The sequence below is a fragment of the Quercus lobata genome, chromosome 7 (genome assembly GCF_001633185.2).
Source record: "Quercus lobata isolate SW786 chromosome 7, ValleyOak3.0 Primary Assembly, whole genome shotgun sequence".
Taxonomy (NCBI): domain Eukaryota; kingdom Viridiplantae; phylum Streptophyta; class Magnoliopsida; order Fagales; family Fagaceae; genus Quercus; species Quercus lobata.
Genome location: NC_044910.1, coordinates 38,063,065 through 38,079,667, shown reverse-complemented (window position 1 = coordinate 38,079,667; position 16,603 = coordinate 38,063,065). Strand labels below are relative to the sequence as shown.

Below are 16,603 nucleotides of genomic sequence, written 5' to 3'. Positions count from 1 at the left end.
ATCAGCATGTGTTTATCATATACAAATTTAAATTATTTAAACTTAAAAGTAATAATATATTACAAATTACTCAAAATGTAAGTCCCCGACATAACTCAATTTGTTAGTATCACATTCGTTTCCAAACATACATTCCGGTTAAAATCTCCTCACCCTAAGTACCTAAGTATTGATGTATCAAAAAAAAAAAAAAAAAACCCTTAAAACCAACTAAATTACAAAAAGACTATTAAAAAAAAATCAAATGATAAAAATATCTCTTTAAACTTTGGGAGGAGGCACCAAAAGTTTTCTCCTATTTTCTCTTATCCACACAAATCACCTCACTTTTCTCCCCCAACCAAATGGACAGGGATAAGGTCATAAGGGGTCGTTGATTGGGCTTCAAGCCCATTGGGGAAGCATAGGACCAACCCAGTGGCTAAACACAGCTCAAAACCTAACCCCAACTCACCCACGGTAGAACAGAAAGTCCATACACTCCTAGAAACCTATTCCATTGTAGATCGCAAAAGCAAAAACAACGACTGAAAAAGAATTTTTATCTGTTGTGTGATCGTTCGCTTCTCCACGTCTTCGAAAACCAAAACCAAAACAAAAAAGAAAATGCCCTTTTAGCCACGTCACCTTCCCATTCTCTTTCTCTTCAGCTCTCCATTTTTCATATCTATCGCTTTACCCTCTCAAACTCAATACATTTTTCCTCATTGAGACCAAAATTTTCTCTCTCACATGTATATGGCATTTAAATTGCAACATAAAAGCTTAATTTATTCAAGGTACTCAATTCTCTCTCTCTATATGTGCGTATTTTGTTGAACTAACTAACTTTAGGCAGTTGGAATTTCTGTTATGCGCTTTAGAGTTGGTTACTATTTTATTTATTTATTTTTTTTTTAATTTGAGAATTCATTGTTTGTTTGCTGAGAAAGTGGAGGAAAGTGAAAAGAAAAAAAAAAGGATAAAACAAAAATTTAAACATGTTATTGTCCGTTTGTTTCTAGTTTTCTTCAAAGAGCTGGAGAATCCAATTTGAGTTATTGTGGATTAGAAGGTTGATTTTTATTTTTCTTCACAGTTTTGTTTATTTTGACTAAACAGCGGAAAATGTGAATTTTTTTATAGTAGTTTCTTTGACTCAGTTTTCTACATAACCAAACAGAGACTAAGTCAGATAATTTGTAATTTTTTTTTTTTTTTTTTTGAGTTCTTGATTCTGTAATTCCTCAAATCACGTTGTAAGTAATTACACTACATTTGTGATGCTTTGTGGAACTGTTGTGGAATTGTGTTTGTATTTGAGTGGTTAATGATAAACTACCATTTGTTCCAAAAGGTTAAGAAACTATTAGGAATTGGTGAATTCAATCACTTAATCATTATTTATTCTAACAATCTTGCTCACGTTGGGCCGATTTTTAGATGAGTGGTAGATTGGAGATAGGGTTCCACTGACTCTGATATCATGATAAATTACCATTTTCCAAAAGTTCAAGCTGAGTGAATTTAATCACTAAACTATTATTCTAACAATTAAAATGGACAAGGAATTATGATGAAATAATGTCATATTTGAAGTGCTTCCCACATTCAAAGTTAAAATTTGATTACTAAAATAGAAAAAATTTGAGAAGCGCGATTCACATATTGGTTTATACTCGAAACTAGGGGAATTTCCTTGTTTTGTAGGAAGAATAAGGCACCTTAAAGATTGTAACGGTTTAAATGTGGGTTAAACAGTGAAAGATTTGGTTGTAGACTTGTAGTAGATGTAGCCCTGTAGTTTTATGTTCCACCATAAGCCTTAAGAGTCACCTATTGTGGTGAAAATTGTGTCATTTATGTATTCTGTATTTGCAGCTCTTCAGATCCGTGGCTATTGCGTGAGCCAGTTAGAACCCGTTTTTCCTGCAAGCAAGTGGCTAGCTTGGATCACCTCCTAATAAATTGGGGTAATTCAAGTAAGAGATGCTTTATAAGGCTTGCTTTGTTAGAGAGCAATAATGTTGGCCTTAGCCACCGGTTGTTGGGATATAGGAAAACCTATTTAACCTTTCATAAATCAAGAAGGATGGCAAAACACCGTCCTCTTGCATCCGCTGATGATGGTGTAACAGTCAATGGGAGTCCCCCAGCAAGTACCAGTGGTGATGTGGAGGGAATGAGGGTCAAACTAAATCAGTCACTACAAGCCGAAGATAATAGTGATGGACTTGTCCAGACTTTACATGAGGCTGCCAGGATTTTTGAGTTAGCAATCAAAGAACAAGGCTCATTGTCAAAAATATCTTGGTTTTCAGCTGCCTGGCTTGGTGTAGACAGAAATGCATGGGTGAAATCAGTGTCTTATCAGGTATAGTCATGAAACTTTCTTCAAAAGTTATTGTGACATTCTCCAGAATTTCATGTGGTAAATGCTTCATGTATGAATGTAAACTCTTGCACTAGCATGATAGGTTTATTTTTTTATTTTTAATAAACTGTTATATAGATCTATTGAAAGTGTTATCTTTCCCAAATGCAGTTTTAGCTTCCTGTTTCCTTTCGTAGAGTTGTTAGTTGATACATTATACTACTTTTTTCCTGAAATTCCTGCTCTGAGTAGACTGGTTACTCTTCAAAAAAAGAAAAGCAACCTGGTTAAGCTTCTAGATTTTTGTATGTGATGAGTTAAAAGAGAGTGCTGGACTCTGAATTCCTAGTCCTAGGGTATTGACTAATCAGTTCTTACTTAATTTAAACTTGTATAATAAATATCTAGGCTATCTGAAGATTCATGAATTTTCTCAGGCTTCTGTGTATTCCTTATTGCAAGCTGCAAGTGAGATTTCATCCCGAGGTGATCGTAGAGACAGGGATATAAATCTTATTGTTCAAAGGAGGTAGTAAGTTGCTCATATTTCATATTATCAGTGCTTATGTTGCTCAAGAGCTATCCGTTTTCAGAAGCTTGTCAAAGTGAGGCCTTTTGTTGTCAATTTAAAGCCTTTTTGTGTCCCCCTTTGATATAGCCTTGATGGATATGAATGTCCACTTTATTAATCAAGATAGTGTTTCTTGTGATGAATTAAGGATCTGGAATTTCCCCACCTTGGATTGTAATTGTGCTTACTTTACATTTCAACTTTCCAGTGACATGATTTGATTGTTGGTCCTGCACAGCCAATTTTGAAATTAAATAGTCTTTAAAATTCACAGACAAGCTTCTTTCACTTTCCTTTTTTTAATAATTGGCCTCTTTTACTCTGTAAAAAGAAATGGTTGTTTGAGATTTAAAAATTCTTGGATTTAGTTTATGTGTGAAGTTAATGCCAGGAAACTTGTACTTTTTGGCTTTGCCTTCATTTCAGAGGCAGGATCTCTAATGGTAAACTTTTAAATTTTTTACTGTCTTTTATACTTTGCCTTTTCTTGGCACTTTCTTTGATGATCTCTGATATCATTGAGATGTAATTCCCATCAACCTCCCTATTTATATTACTAAACTACCCATATGGCCATCTTCTTCTCCCTTTTCTTTTAGCTATATAATATATTGCTTTTGGTTTCAAAAAAAAATATATTATATATTGCTTTCAGTTATCTAGGCTTTTTGATGTATTTGATATTTGAGTCAATGCAGTTTATTACGGAAATCTGCTCCACTGGAGAGCTTAATCCGGGATAAATTATCAGCCAAGCAACCTGAAGCTCCTGAATGGTTTTTTTCTGAGCAAGTTCCAGTGGTGGTGACGTCCTTTGTCGATTATTTTGAAGGGGATGCACGCTTTACTGCTGCCACTGCTGTGTATGTTGTCATCTTCAAAACTGCATGTTCAGGTTTTGCATAATGATTTTGAAGGTAGTGTAGAGATTATGTTATTTTTAATTTGCTTACAGTTGTGGAAAAGGCACATCATTGGGATCTGGGAATGCAAGTGATGTATCAGTCCTCATGCTTGCACTTACTTGCATTGCTGCAATTACAAAACTTGGTCCAGCAAAAGTTTCTTGTCCGCAATTCTTTTCCATGACTCCAGAAATAACTGGTAGATTGATGGACATACTGGTTGATTTTATTCCTATACGCAAGGCTTATCATTCTATGAAAGATATTGGTCTACACACAGAATTTCTTGTTCATTTCGGTCCTCGAGCTGCGGCATGTAGAGTAAATAACGATTGGGGTTCAGAAGAGGTCTTTTTCTGGGTAAATCTTGTACAGAAGCAGCTGCAACGAGCTATAGATAGGGAGAAAATATGGTCAAGACTGACAACATCTGAAAGTATTGAGGTTAGTGCTAAAGTCTCTGTAGCTTTAGAGACAACATTTTGTCTTTCAGCCCTGCAAAGGTAGCTTATTGAATGAAAGAGTTTGGATTTAAGATAGATTTGAGGCAACGAACTTATTATTGGCTAAAAATCATTTTGAAGTAAGACTCAAGTATAAGTACCAATCTAACATTCCTCATCCTATAAGAATTTATAATATCATCAATTTTATAGTGAATCAAAGTAATAGCCAATCAGCATTATTGGTCTGGTAGAAAATATATATATATATATATATATATCGGTTTAGAACTTGTAGAAGAATAAAAATAAAGACGAAGAATAGCAGAGAAATGAGGGAGTTCCAAGTTACCATTTGCCAGCTATTCATACAACTTTTTTTTTTTGTTGCTACATCTGAAAGTTATTTGTGTGAGTTTGGTAGGTCTGTCATATTTAAAATAAAATAAATTAAAAAAAAAAAAAACCATTTTGGAAATGTTTTATAAATACTACGGAATTAGCCAAAGATTAAAAATCATATGGTTTTACCTGAGAGAGTTTGAAGCGAACCAATTTGTAATATAAATTAAACTAGAAAGTTTTTCAAAAAAAAGAAACTGTCCATTCATAATGAGTGGGCAGCAAAAAGAATATATTAACATTGACAAGGGCCAAGAACCTTGTAGCTTAATTGTTATATTTTGGTGTTTCCAATATAGACGTCTAGGGTTCAACAAATCTCCCCTCCCCCAACTATCGAATTATCAAAAATAAATATATTGACAAGGGCTATGCCCTTTTTGATTTTCTTTAAAACATAATGACTAGTTAAGTATGCTAGAGGCCTATACACTTTTGTGTACATGTAACTGCATTGTTTCAATCATGTGGATGCTGTTATTGAAATTAAAGATTAATTGGCAACAGGTTTTGGAGAAGGATTTGGCGATATTGGGATTCTTTATTGCTTTAGGCAGAAGTACAAAGTCCTTTCTATCTGCTAATGGTTTTGATGTTATAGATGATCCTATTGAAGGCTTTGTTAGGTATAGCTTCTGATCTATGACATTTTCTTCTTCTTTTCTATCACCCCTTAAGTTTATTATTGCTTCTATGGTTTGGTTGACTATTTATTTTTGCCATTCTTTCTTGCAGTTACCTTATTGGGGGCAGTGTTTTATACTATCCTCAACTTTCATCAATAAGTTCTTATCAATTGTATGTTGAGGTTAGTATGTATGATTATTATGATCTTATTAATATGTGTTGTGGTTCAGTTATGGAATTTAACGCTTTTGCATTCCATAGGTAGTCTGTGAAGAGTTGGATTGGCTTCCTTTTTATCCAGGCAACTTTGGCACCCAAAAACAGTTGCACAGCCATAAAAGTAAAAGAGATGGCCCTCCCAATGCTGAAGCTATCCCTCAAGTAATAGATGTTTGCTCTCATTGGATGCAGAGCTTTATCAAATACAGCGAATGGCTGGAGAACCCTTCTAATGTTAAGGCAGCAAAATTTCTGTCTAGAGGGTAATTTCATGGTTCAGTAATAATTTAACAATAAAGTGATCCATCTGATTTATGGAATTATGATAATTTTTTTTCTATCTTTTAGGCACAACAAGTTAATGGAGTGCAAGGACGAATTGCGGATATCGAAGTAAGCAAACGGAGGCTGATCACCTCTCTCATACACACACACACACACAAAAAGTGTATTTGTGTACTCTTTGTTTGAATGATTAGAAAAGAACCTGTAAAACATGGGGTGGTCTGTGCATGTAAACCATGAAACTTTCTTACGAATCAACAAATAATTGCGATTATGCTCCTTCAAAATATGTGATGCAGGAATGATATGGTGGAAAGTAAAAGTAAGAATTCTGTTGAGAGGATTGGATCTAAGACTAATTTTCTGCCTGAGAAATCATTGGATTCTTTTGACAAGGTTGGCTTTTTTATACTTAAATCAAGTCAATGTTCTCTTGCTTAATGGCTTCAAGTTAATGTTGGATTGATGATATACCCACTTTTAGAAGTAGAAGACTAAATTTATTTTGAATAAGAAATGTGGTGAATATGATTTCTACCTGAAATCTAGCAAAGTCAAATGAATCTCGATTAGACACCTATGGGATAGGGATCTTGCAAGTTGATTACAATGTTTCCTAGAATAATTCATGTTTGTAGATATGAATAAGTATTCAATAAACTTATAAACATGATTCACCGTGGCTCACTGGGGACTTCTTGCCTTTCATTTTGCTAGTGTCGTTGCTTTTGATTGAGATTTTTCAACTGTAATCTTTTCTATGTTTATGTGAATTTGAGTTGAGTGCATACTAAATTTCATGGTCTTGATATTGTTTTTAGTCATGGTATTAGTGGACCAAGTTTAATATTCTTGTTGGAATTTGAGACTAGCAGAAGTGCATACACATAAACAAGAAATGAAAACACACATAAGACACAAAATTTTAACGTGGTTTGGTCAACTCCATGCCTACATCCACAAGTAACACCAACCAAAATCCACATCAACAATTTGGATTACAATCACTCTCACCAAACCTCACAAATAACTTAACACATTGTCACGAATTTCACAAACACTAACACAAAAAAACTCTCACAAACACAGTAATCCAATTCTCATTATACCCACCAACAAACAAATTCACAAATGAGACAGTCATAAGTCTAAAGTCCCAATACACCCAATGGTGCTCTCTCTCTCTAACAATAACAAATTCTGAGCTCACAAATGCAGGTGTGTTAAAACCCTAAAAGAACTACTAAGTTACAATTGAAGAAATTTCCATGTTTTTCCAAAGTCTTCTCCTCTCGTTTATATGGGAGGATTTCTTGGGCTAAAGCCACCAAACCCCTTGCAACATTGTACATATGTAAAACTTAAATATCTATTCCTTGGTGGACTAGGAATACTTTCCTTGGTGAATAAGAAATATCAAATTACTTTTTTTTTTTTTTTAACAATGAGTAATCTTTCCTTCCACTTTATGAAATTTCAGGACAAGTCAAAACAGAAATTTGAGGCAATTTATAATAACCCCATTACACCATTTTGCTATATGAAATCCAAAGAAATCATGAAAAAACCAGAAAGACTATACTTCGTACTTTTAAAGCAACAAAAATTCCAGTGTGTAAATTATCATATAATATAAAGACAAGAAAGTTCTCTATATGGGTTGTTGTATTCATCTACCATGCAATGGAATCAAAGTTTGGTGTTGAATATTTAATTTAACACAATCCTTGCCAATGAGCTCTGGCTCAAATGGAACTTCTTCTGGATGGATGGTTATGTTATAGGTTCAAAACCCATTGAGTGCATGTGTAACTTATCAATCAAAAAAATAATAATAATAATAAAAGCACCCCTTATTCTTTATGGCCTTATATATGTAAGAACGTCCATATGTTCACAAATAAGAATGTTATTTTTGTCATTAATTTCATTTATTTCTAGGATGATGATGTCTTCAGATGTTGCTTATGGTAAAATTACAAATTAAACTTGTTTAATTTGAGCCTTGGCATCCAACCTTTCTCTTGACGAGCCGAACGAATGGATTTCTAAATTTCATTATTGTCCCAGTCCAAAAAGACTATACTTTGTACTTTTATCTGGAATCTTCTGGAGGCTTCTTTGATCTGGTGAAATTGGCATTTGGTTTCAGGCATTGGAGAGTGTAGAAGAAGCTCTTGTAAGACTAGAAAAATTGCTTCAAGAGTTGCATGTATCAAGTTCTTCTTCTGGAAAAGAGCATCTAAAAGCTGCTTGTTCTGACCTTGAGAAAATGAGGAAGCTGAAAAAAGAGGCTGAATTTTTGGAGGCATCTTTTAGAGCAAAAGCAGCCTCCCTGCGGCAGGTATTTCTTCATGTTTTAATATTTTATTTAAGATTAGCTAGACCTCATAACATGTTGACTAGAAATGACTGCACCTCTCATTTAAATTTCTCACTATCTTGAAGAACTTGAAATGTTATGGGCATTGCCTTTTCTCTTTTTAAGACTAATAAATTTTTAAGCAAGCATGATCTGATCATGTGCTACATTATGCACTTTTTGTGCATTTTATTATTATTTATTACTAAGAGATCTGTTGACATTGAAAACCACTAAATCAAACTGAGTCTTTCTTTACATGTTCGTAGTCTAATGCTTACTCTTTGCCAAGCTTACATATTAGTTGTGTTCTAAAAACAAAAGGAGTGCAGGACAAATCCTTTCCTTTTGATCTCTTCAGTTTCATTCTCCATCAGTTAGGGTCACATCTGCATCTTGCATATGACATCTATAATCCTTGTTAAAATATGCATATTTTCTCATTGATCTTGCTGTTACTTCTGTAATGATCATCCAGGGAGATGGTGACAGTCATTCCCAGTCAAGTATCAGCGGGCAGCAACAGTACTTGAAAGGGAAAAACAGGAAGAATGCTAATATAGTGCCGGATAGGAGCAACAGGTATGTAACTACTACTGTACGATTAGTTCCGCCTTTTGGAAGCTTATTAATTACTGCTCATCTTTAAAATTTTCCCACTGACATGCTATTTCTTTCTTTTGTTGGGTTAATCTTATTTGAAAAAAATTCTCTCCAGAATTCTCAACAAACCTATGTGGAGCTTCTTTATGCCCCTTCCAGATAAAAAGCCTGGCCCAGAGTCAATTATGGATGGATCCGTATGTTCTGCCTTTAACATGAATATAAAATTTTACGTTCGCATTAATTAACTTATATTGCCATGAGCTATAGCCAAATCTGTTTGTTATATTTTAGGATTCTTGTACATGCAAGCCTACCTTGTTGATCTTTCAAATTGAAGTTTGCCTTGTTTTGCAGAAAACTTATTCCTCTTTATGTAAAAACAGCCCTTTTTAGATTATGATTCAAGAACTTTTAGCTGGCCTTGGAATGCATTTTTTATAATGGCTCCTTTGAAGTTATGGTTTGTGTGATTTAATCTGCTGGTAGATTCTCTGATGTTACAAGGTTTTATAATTTGGGTCAGAACATGAAGGTACTAGGCTCAAGCTATGGCAGGATTAGAGTGAATATTTTGATTGTGTAGTGAAAAATCTTTGCTAATTTCGAAAATGAAGTTTGTGTTTGTGGATTAATTTCATAGTTTAAATCAAACAAGAGCTTTGTTTAGGTTGTCAGTGGGATCTTGTGGTATTTATTCTTAGGGGTGTAGGACTGTAGGTTATGAACTAATTGCAAGGTGGATTTTCATAGGAAAAAAGGTCATTAGTTAATCAGATATCACTTCTCTAGGAAGTCAAAAGCTCCATTTGTTCCAAGGATGTCCACTCTTGGGTATTAGAGTGCCAATTCCCAACTTTGGGTCAAGAGGAGTTTCTATGAGCGTTGAGCAATTTTTTTTTCTATAGGTGCATTGAGCAATGATATAATAAATTAAAAAGTAACTAAATTGGGTGGATAAAAAGTTTTACTAGTTTGATGGAGGCAGTATGGGAGTACTTCTTTTGCTGGTTTGTAAATCACAATTTGGTAAAGCAATAATGATAAGGAATTCCTTGCTCTATAGGGCAAACTTTGATACTTTCCATTAATTTCAAAGTGACTGACAAGATCACCTAGATAAATTTATCAACTGTAAACTGTACCTGTCCCTTAGATTCTCAATATTAATCTTTTCCTGTTGGAAAGACTGACATTGTCAACTAATAACATGTTTCCACATACTTAACTGAAAACATGTTGTCAATGGCACTCAGTAGTTTGGATAGCTCCATTGGGAAACATTTGTGGAACTTTTGGACCTACTATTTATGCAACTAAACATGCTGGAAGTCTCAATACTTCTGAACTTTGAAATCTCTCCCAATGATTTCATTTTTCAGCGTTTGAATTTTTAATACAGAGTTATTTCAGCTTCAGTAAGATAGCTATTAGGGTTTTTTTACACTCAATATTCTCAGCTGAGAGATCAAGTGATTTTAAGTCCATTAACCTGGCATTTGGTTCTGTGATTTATGGGTTTCTTATATTTTGCTAATGTAACCATTGGCTCAGGGAGCTGAAATGCCTACTTTGCTATGTGAAGCAGGTGTGCTTTGTCAATTGAAAAGAATTTTAAAATTTGGTTTCTCTATGCAGGAAAATGAATGTTTGGAGCAGACTACTTCAAATATAGATAATGCAGACTCAGAATCAAATGAAATTCACCGTTTTGAACTTCTGAGGAATGAGCTAAAAGAACTTGAAAAACGGGTCCAAAGAAGTGCTAATCAATCAGAAAATGAGGAGGTATATCTAATACGCTTTTAGTTAGTTGTGCGCAATATAAAATATAGAAAAAACTGCCATTAGGATGTGGAGTTCAAAGGTCAGGTGGATGTTAGATAGGGCCTAGTTTAAATGCGCCTGAAGTCCCAGCCAACTTTGTTGATTTTAAAATTTCTTGTGGCATTTGGCCCTTGTTCTAGAATTCAGTTGATGTCTAAACTCTCATTTTATATTTAAATTGTTTGGGCATTTTCACTTGAATTGGAATTATTTGAAAATCCTCTTGACATTAATCTTGAAGCCGTTAAGAAGCAATTAATATTTTAAATCAGTTTTTAGCCTTTTACAAATCTCAAGTGGTATATAGTATACATAACACCTATAAATAGTGTTAGGATGTAACATTTGATAGCATAATGGGTTGTTCCTCTTATTATCCATCCTAAAGGTTTGACTCTTGACCTTCTCCCAAAAATTCCAAATAATATGAAGTTAGTGGGCCTATGTGTTAGAATATTTTAAGGTTGGCCAGCTATTGGCTTTGATTTTCTATGCCAACAGAATATGTTAGAAAGTTTTGGCTAATGGGGTCCTTGGCTTTGCTTACATGTGATGAACATGAATAATTATCTACAAACCTGTGAGAAATTGTTTCTTTGCACTAATGCTTATTTTTGGCTGCATCCAGTTTTCTTCTTTTTAGATACGTAATTTTTTTGTTTTCTTCTCTGTTGTTTGTACATATTTTTCTAATGAAGTAGTCTTCGCTTAATACAAGTTTTCTTACCTATAAAAAAAAATGGTTGTTATGGGTTATGACACCAAGGAAATGACCCTGCTAGTTTTGTGTTGGTGCCCAGGCAGTCATCTTTGTGTCAGAACATTGTCATGAAAATTTTCTTCCTTTGCTTGTCTGTAGTGTTGTTTCAGACTTTAGTTTGTGATCATGTGCTATTATTTTATTTTTTTCAGGAGTTTAATGTTACAGATGATGATGATAATAATCAGTGTGATGTTAGAGGTTCTCAATTGGTCCAGGTTCAGAAGAAAGAAAGTATCATCGAAAAATCATTAGTCAAGCTAAAAGAAACTAGCACGGTATGGATATCTATGGTTTTCCATCAGTCACAATATGATCTGTGGTGTAACTAGTATACATGATTAGTCTTATTTTAAGCCAAGATCCTTGTAGATTAACAAGTTGGCACCTCCTGATGTTTCCAACAGAGAGATCCAGGGTTCAAATCACCTCTTCCCAAACTATCTAATTATAAAAAATAAAAATAAAAAATCCATCTGCATTATGAATATTGCAATTTCAAAGAGTCCCTGACAAGAATGTTGATTTTAATAAATTTGATGTTTCTGATACTTTAATAGCCTAGACCTACACAACCCCTCCATTCACTGTTACTACCTGAGCCAAGGCCAATCATTTGATCTTTGGAATTAGTAACATTAATCAGAATTTAAGAGAATCATTTCTTTGCCTTGACTGGTTACATGAGAATATTTCAGCTTATGTAATCATAATCACACTTAATTGAGCAGGATGTCTTGCAAGGAACCCAGCTTTTAGCTATTGATGTTGCTGCTTCTATGGGATTGCTCAGAAGGGCCCTGGTAGGAGATGAATTGACAGAAAAAGAAAAGAAAGTTTTCAAAAGAACGATGACTGACTTAGCATCAGTTGTTCCAATTGGCGTTTTGATGCTTCTTCCGGTGAGTTTAATATGGAAATAATTCCCTCAAGACAGCATTCTTTTTTATTCAACATTGCATCTCCTTTTTCGCTATCCAGCTTTCCTTCCTTGTATCTTTCTTAACCATTATATTAACTCAAGAGACATATGTTAGTAGGTTATATAACCCTGATCAACTCTTTGTCTTGGCTAACTCACCTTTTTCCCCCTTTCATTTAGATGAGTAGTACCATTACTGTCCCTTAAATTAAGTATTGTTGCCACATCATTTGAGATGGGGAGTTGAGACCACCCAGTTGTGAGGAAATAGTTTTCATCAATGTTAAATGGGGAAAATATATCTTTTTCTGTTTGTGTACAACCTAAATGGAGGGAATACATCTATAATTTCTATCTATCAGAAGATAAAGAGGGGAATCTACTGAGGGTTTTCATACATGTACATTTATTGAAAGCTTCAAAATCAGTCCTGTGCTATTTAATACCTCTTCTATGCATAATCACGGTTTACATGACTGGAGAAAACATTGTTTTTATGACAAATTTTCTCTTGGCTGTTGAATATTGATTCATTTCTGACTTAATGTTTCCTCATTCCTCTAGGTTACTGCAGTTGGGCATGCAGCAATGTTGGCTGCTATTCAGAGATATGCACCAGCTCTGGTGTGTGGCTTGGCTTTCTCGATCAGCTTTTTTTTGTTAAAATCTTTGTGAGATGCCAAAACTTGTGTGTCCTGGTGAGCTGACACGTTTTTTTGGCAGATACCATCCTCATATGGACCTGAAAGATTGGATCTCTTGAGGCAACTTGAGAAAGTTAAGGAGATGGAAACCAGTGAAGATAATTCGAATGAAAATGGGGAGGAACTAGCCTGACTAGAAGCCAATGCAAATTTTGTACAGCTGTCAAAATTGAAACACTATTTTTAATCATGAGGTGACATGATTTTATTCTTTAAAAAGCTAATTTCACTGGGTTCTGAATCCTTTTGACAATAGATAAGCATAGAGAAGCTCATTCCATGTGTCTGGCACTCCAGGTAAGCACCAATGACTGCAGTCTTGTGGAGAGGGAGTTGGAGTGCCTGGCTCGCGATACTTTGAAGGGTGACCATCAAACCTAAATCCTGTTAGATATGTGATGTTTAAGAACTGGATACTCCTGTTTCCATAATCCATCTGTTTGACTACATTGGAAATGAATTCATTATTTAATGGCTCCGCCTCCAGATTTGTGAGGTTTGTTTCTGGTTCTGTGTCTGTATGACACAGGCCCCCGGTATCCCAGGTGCCATTCCTGCAATTTATGTATGAAAAGCTTGGGTCAGAGCTTATAATTAAGGCCTTCCGGCTATTATTGTCCTCCCCTCATTTCTTTTTGAATTGCAGAAAATGAGTGCATAGGATTCAAGCATGTAGATGAGAGAAAAAACTTAATAGTATCAGGTGCTGGCCTTCAGTTCACTAATCTAATTCAATTCAAGTTCTGTAATGATGATATAGTATCAAGGTTCTATTGTATGTTTTAATTCGAATGAAATAGATATTTACTGAGACTTGCCTATAATGCACTGGGGAGTAGCTGCGAAAGAATATATGACTTCTATTTGAATCTAAATTTTGTAATGCCCAAGACTTCCATGTCTGTAAAGACCTCCTGAATGCTTCCATTGTGTCCATTGTCATATTTACTTTGCCACCTTCCTGGAAATGCAAGCCCCTGAAAACACAGCAATAGTGGTGGTAAAAACATTTAGTGTCAATTATCTCATTTTGCAACTAAAAGTATAGAAACAAAAAATAATTTAAAAGTTGTACATAAGTTGAATAACTAGTAATTGAAATCTGACAAACTAGAGTCGTAGCATCAATAGAAGCTCCTTACATCTTAACAGTTTTGTCTTCATTCCACCAATGACCAGCATTGAAAACAAAAACATTTGCTCCAATCCACTTCTTGGAGTACCCGTGCAACTCATCAACCCTAATGGTTTTTTGGATTTGATCAGATGAGTTCTCAGATGGCCGGCCGAGGAAAACTAAAAAGGGTGCTCTGTAATATTCAACTGTGAGGTTGTAATCATGGAACCGCATGGAGAGGAAGCCTTTGTGTTTGGTTATGGGGCTTCCATATACTTCATATATTCTAGACTGGTTGGAGACTGCTTGTGCAAGCATGCATAGCAGGGATTCCCACTGGTTTCTTCCAATAGAATCGCCGGCAAACACTATACGTCCATTTCGGCTTCTTTCCAGGAGATCACTTGCATTAAATCTGAGATTAGCAAAAAAGAAGCAAAATTATAATTTTACGAAATGATCTTTGGTAACATGGAAAGTACTATAATTACGTGATTGTATGAGGCCAAAACAAGAAAGAAAGAAGAAAATTAACTGTTTTCTACTTTGATCGACTAAAATCAAGGAATATTAATGATCCTTCCTTGATTTTAGTCCAAGGGATTCTTTTAAGCTAATTTTAGTTCCTATATATTTTATATTTAGTTTCTCAAAAAAAAAAATTATATTTAGATTTTTTTTTTTTTTTGAGAATATATATTTAGAGTTCAATCTAAAAATAACAATTTAGAATAGCAAAGATGTAGCATTTAAATGGTTTTCTCCACCGTGAATAAAGACCATTAACCATTTTTTTTTTTTAGAAACAAGACTGTTAAGCTAAATTAGGTAATATTTTTAATTTTGGTTCTCATTCCCTGTCTAAAAGTTTTATTTCCTTCCTAGTGTGCATTTGGAAGAAGGCTAATCGAAGAACGCACTATTAATGCATGACTCATGTATAGATGTCTTTGCATTTGAACAAAAAACCAGAATTTTATCATTTGATTGGTAAGTATTTATTCAAATTTAAACACATTCAATTCAATCTAATGTACCTCCACACGGTTAAATCTTAGAAAAAAAAAAAAATCTTTTTTTTTTTTTCTTTTTTTGTGGCTGATTGGAAATTGGAATGATAGAAAGAAAATGAGTGGTTGGTTGAAAGCTATAGCCTATATATTGAACTCCTTTAACTAGTAGTCTCTTAATACTTAATAATGCCACCCTCCACAGTTCACAATAAACCATAGCCTAGCTGGGTGAGATCCTATGTCTTGCAAATTAAATGCATATGATTTCTTTCTCTCTTTTTGAGAAAAAATAAGCATAAATTTTTTTTTAGTTTATACAATATAGAAATTCTACTTTAATCTAATCTGAAATATATATGTGTGTGAAATTTTCTTTTAAAGATTTGAACCCCAACTTTTGTCCCACTCACTCTACAAAAAATTTATATTTATAAAGTGACCATCAAGTTAAGAGTGCGCAATGATACATGACAAATTAGATGCAAAACAAAATTTAAATTTTATTTTCTTCCGTATTACAGTAGAAAATAAGGGGATTTTTCTTAGCCAACATACATTGCTAATTGGTTGCACTTGATGAGAGCAACTTTCCACACGTCATAATTAAATCTTCATTATTATTGACTTTTCACAGTTGTCCCGCAACTCCCTCTACCAACTCCCTTTACCAAAAAGATTTAAATTTTTAAAAGGAAAAAAAAAAGTTTTGAAACTGTAATATTTGTGGTCCTTGATTCTTGCTCGTTCCAAATTTTTAGTGCTTGTGCTAACAAAAGTGTGTGTGTTTCATCAATTTCAGAAATCTTAGTAAATTTGTAGAGTTTGAGCTAAGAACTTAATATGAACTAGAATCTAGAAAGTTATATGTATTATACTATTATTCCTTTTATAGTCTATACAGCTCACATGCTATGAAAACGAGAATACATGAGAGAATTATTGCATAAATGGATTATAAAGAAAGTACAACCAATCATCAATCATGCATGCATGAAACTCCATTTTGAATCCATACCTTGGAAGATCACAGCCCTCTGGTTGCCATCGCCATTTACGATAATCACCATCTTTTCTTCCATTTCGACTGCACCGAAAGCCAGGATCAAGAAACTGGCAGTTCTCGGTGTATGACTCAAGGGAGTAACTTTCGTCCCAAACCCATCTGCCATTAGAATAATCACAACCTTCTAATGATGTTTTTTGATTGTTTGGTAGGATTTGCGAGAAGAAACCAATGCCAAAGATGAACTGAGAGTCAATAGGGGTTACAAGGTTGAAAATGACAAAGGAAGAAAGTAAGAGAAGGAGAAAACAAAGTGCATATTTTACTTCTTTTTGGATTGTGATGGGGAATAAGAAAGGAAGAAGATGGAGTTTATGTGTATTTGGTTGCTGAGAAGGTTCATGATCCATATGAAGGGGTTGAAGAAGTCATTAGAGAGAAAGAGAGACCAGGTTGTTTGTTAATAATGTGGGGTCAATAATTGAGT

The 16,603-nt window shown here is 34.3% G+C and overlaps 2 protein-coding genes across 5 annotated transcripts; one reads left to right on the top strand and one right to left on the bottom strand.

Moving 5' to 3' along the window:
* The first annotated feature begins 533 nt into the window (after positions 1 to 533).
* LOC115951204 lies at positions 534 to 13,798 on the top strand. Of its 4 annotated transcripts, none has more exons than XR_004083251.1 (19): positions 534 to 779; positions 1,861 to 2,353; positions 2,791 to 2,882; positions 3,623 to 3,787; positions 3,880 to 4,273; positions 5,182 to 5,300; positions 5,410 to 5,482; positions 5,563 to 5,783; positions 5,869 to 5,913; positions 6,105 to 6,201; positions 7,958 to 8,149; positions 8,646 to 8,749; positions 8,886 to 8,967; positions 10,409 to 10,558; positions 11,510 to 11,635; positions 12,089 to 12,259; positions 12,844 to 12,903; positions 13,003 to 13,177; positions 13,281 to 13,798. XR_004083251.1 is itself a non-coding variant. In XM_031068391.1 (18 exons), the coding sequence occupies exons 1-18, from the start codon at positions 733 to 735 to the stop codon at positions 13,114 to 13,116; spliced, it is 2,745 nt and encodes a 914-aa protein (XP_030924251.1). In that variant the 5' UTR covers positions 534 to 732; the 3' UTR covers positions 13,117 to 13,603. The 4 variants fall into 4 exon arrangements, 2 of the variants coding, with proteins under 2 accessions (XP_030924251.1, XP_030924250.1); XR_004083250.1 differs by having other exon boundaries at positions 2,791 to 2,885; positions 13,281 to 13,603; XM_031068391.1 differs by having other exon boundaries at positions 13,003 to 13,603.
* On the bottom strand, positions 13,179 to 16,597 carry LOC115951205 (protein trichome birefringence-like 8). The gene is made up of 4 exons (XM_031068392.1): positions 16,129 to 16,597; positions 14,126 to 14,515; positions 13,802 to 13,960; positions 13,179 to 13,537 (listed from the first exon to the last, which is right to left on the bottom strand). Exons 1-4 carry the CDS (start codon positions 16,524 to 16,526, stop codon positions 13,210 to 13,212), a joined length of 1,275 nt encoding a protein of 424 aa, XP_030924252.1. The 5' UTR covers positions 16,527 to 16,597; the 3' UTR covers positions 13,179 to 13,209.
* Positions 16,598 to 16,603: the final 6 nt, after the last annotated feature.

Coding starts and splice junctions, on each gene's coding strand:
- LOC115951204 (XM_031068390.1), top strand. CDS start 733: ATGTATATGGCATTTAAATTGCAACATAAAAGCTTAATTTATTCAAG. Junction 8,150..8,645: donor AAGCAGCCTCCCTGCGGCAG/GTATTTCTTCAT, acceptor ATGATCATCCAG/GGAGATGGTGACAGTCATTC. Junction 8,968..10,408: donor AGTCAATTATGGATGGATCC/GTATGTTCTGCC, acceptor TTCTCTATGCAG/GAAAATGAATGTTTGGAGCA.
- LOC115951205 (XM_031068392.1), bottom strand. CDS start 16,526: ATGGATCATGAACCTTCTCAGCAACCAAATACACATAAACTCCATCTT. Junction 14,516..16,128: donor GAGGGCTGTGATCTTCCAAG/GTATGGATTCAA, acceptor TGCTAATCTCAG/ATTTAATGCAAGTGATCTCC. Junction 13,961..14,125: donor GAAGACAAAACTGTTAAGAT/GTAAGGAGCTTC, acceptor CTGTGTTTTCAG/GGGCTTGCATTTCCAGGAAG.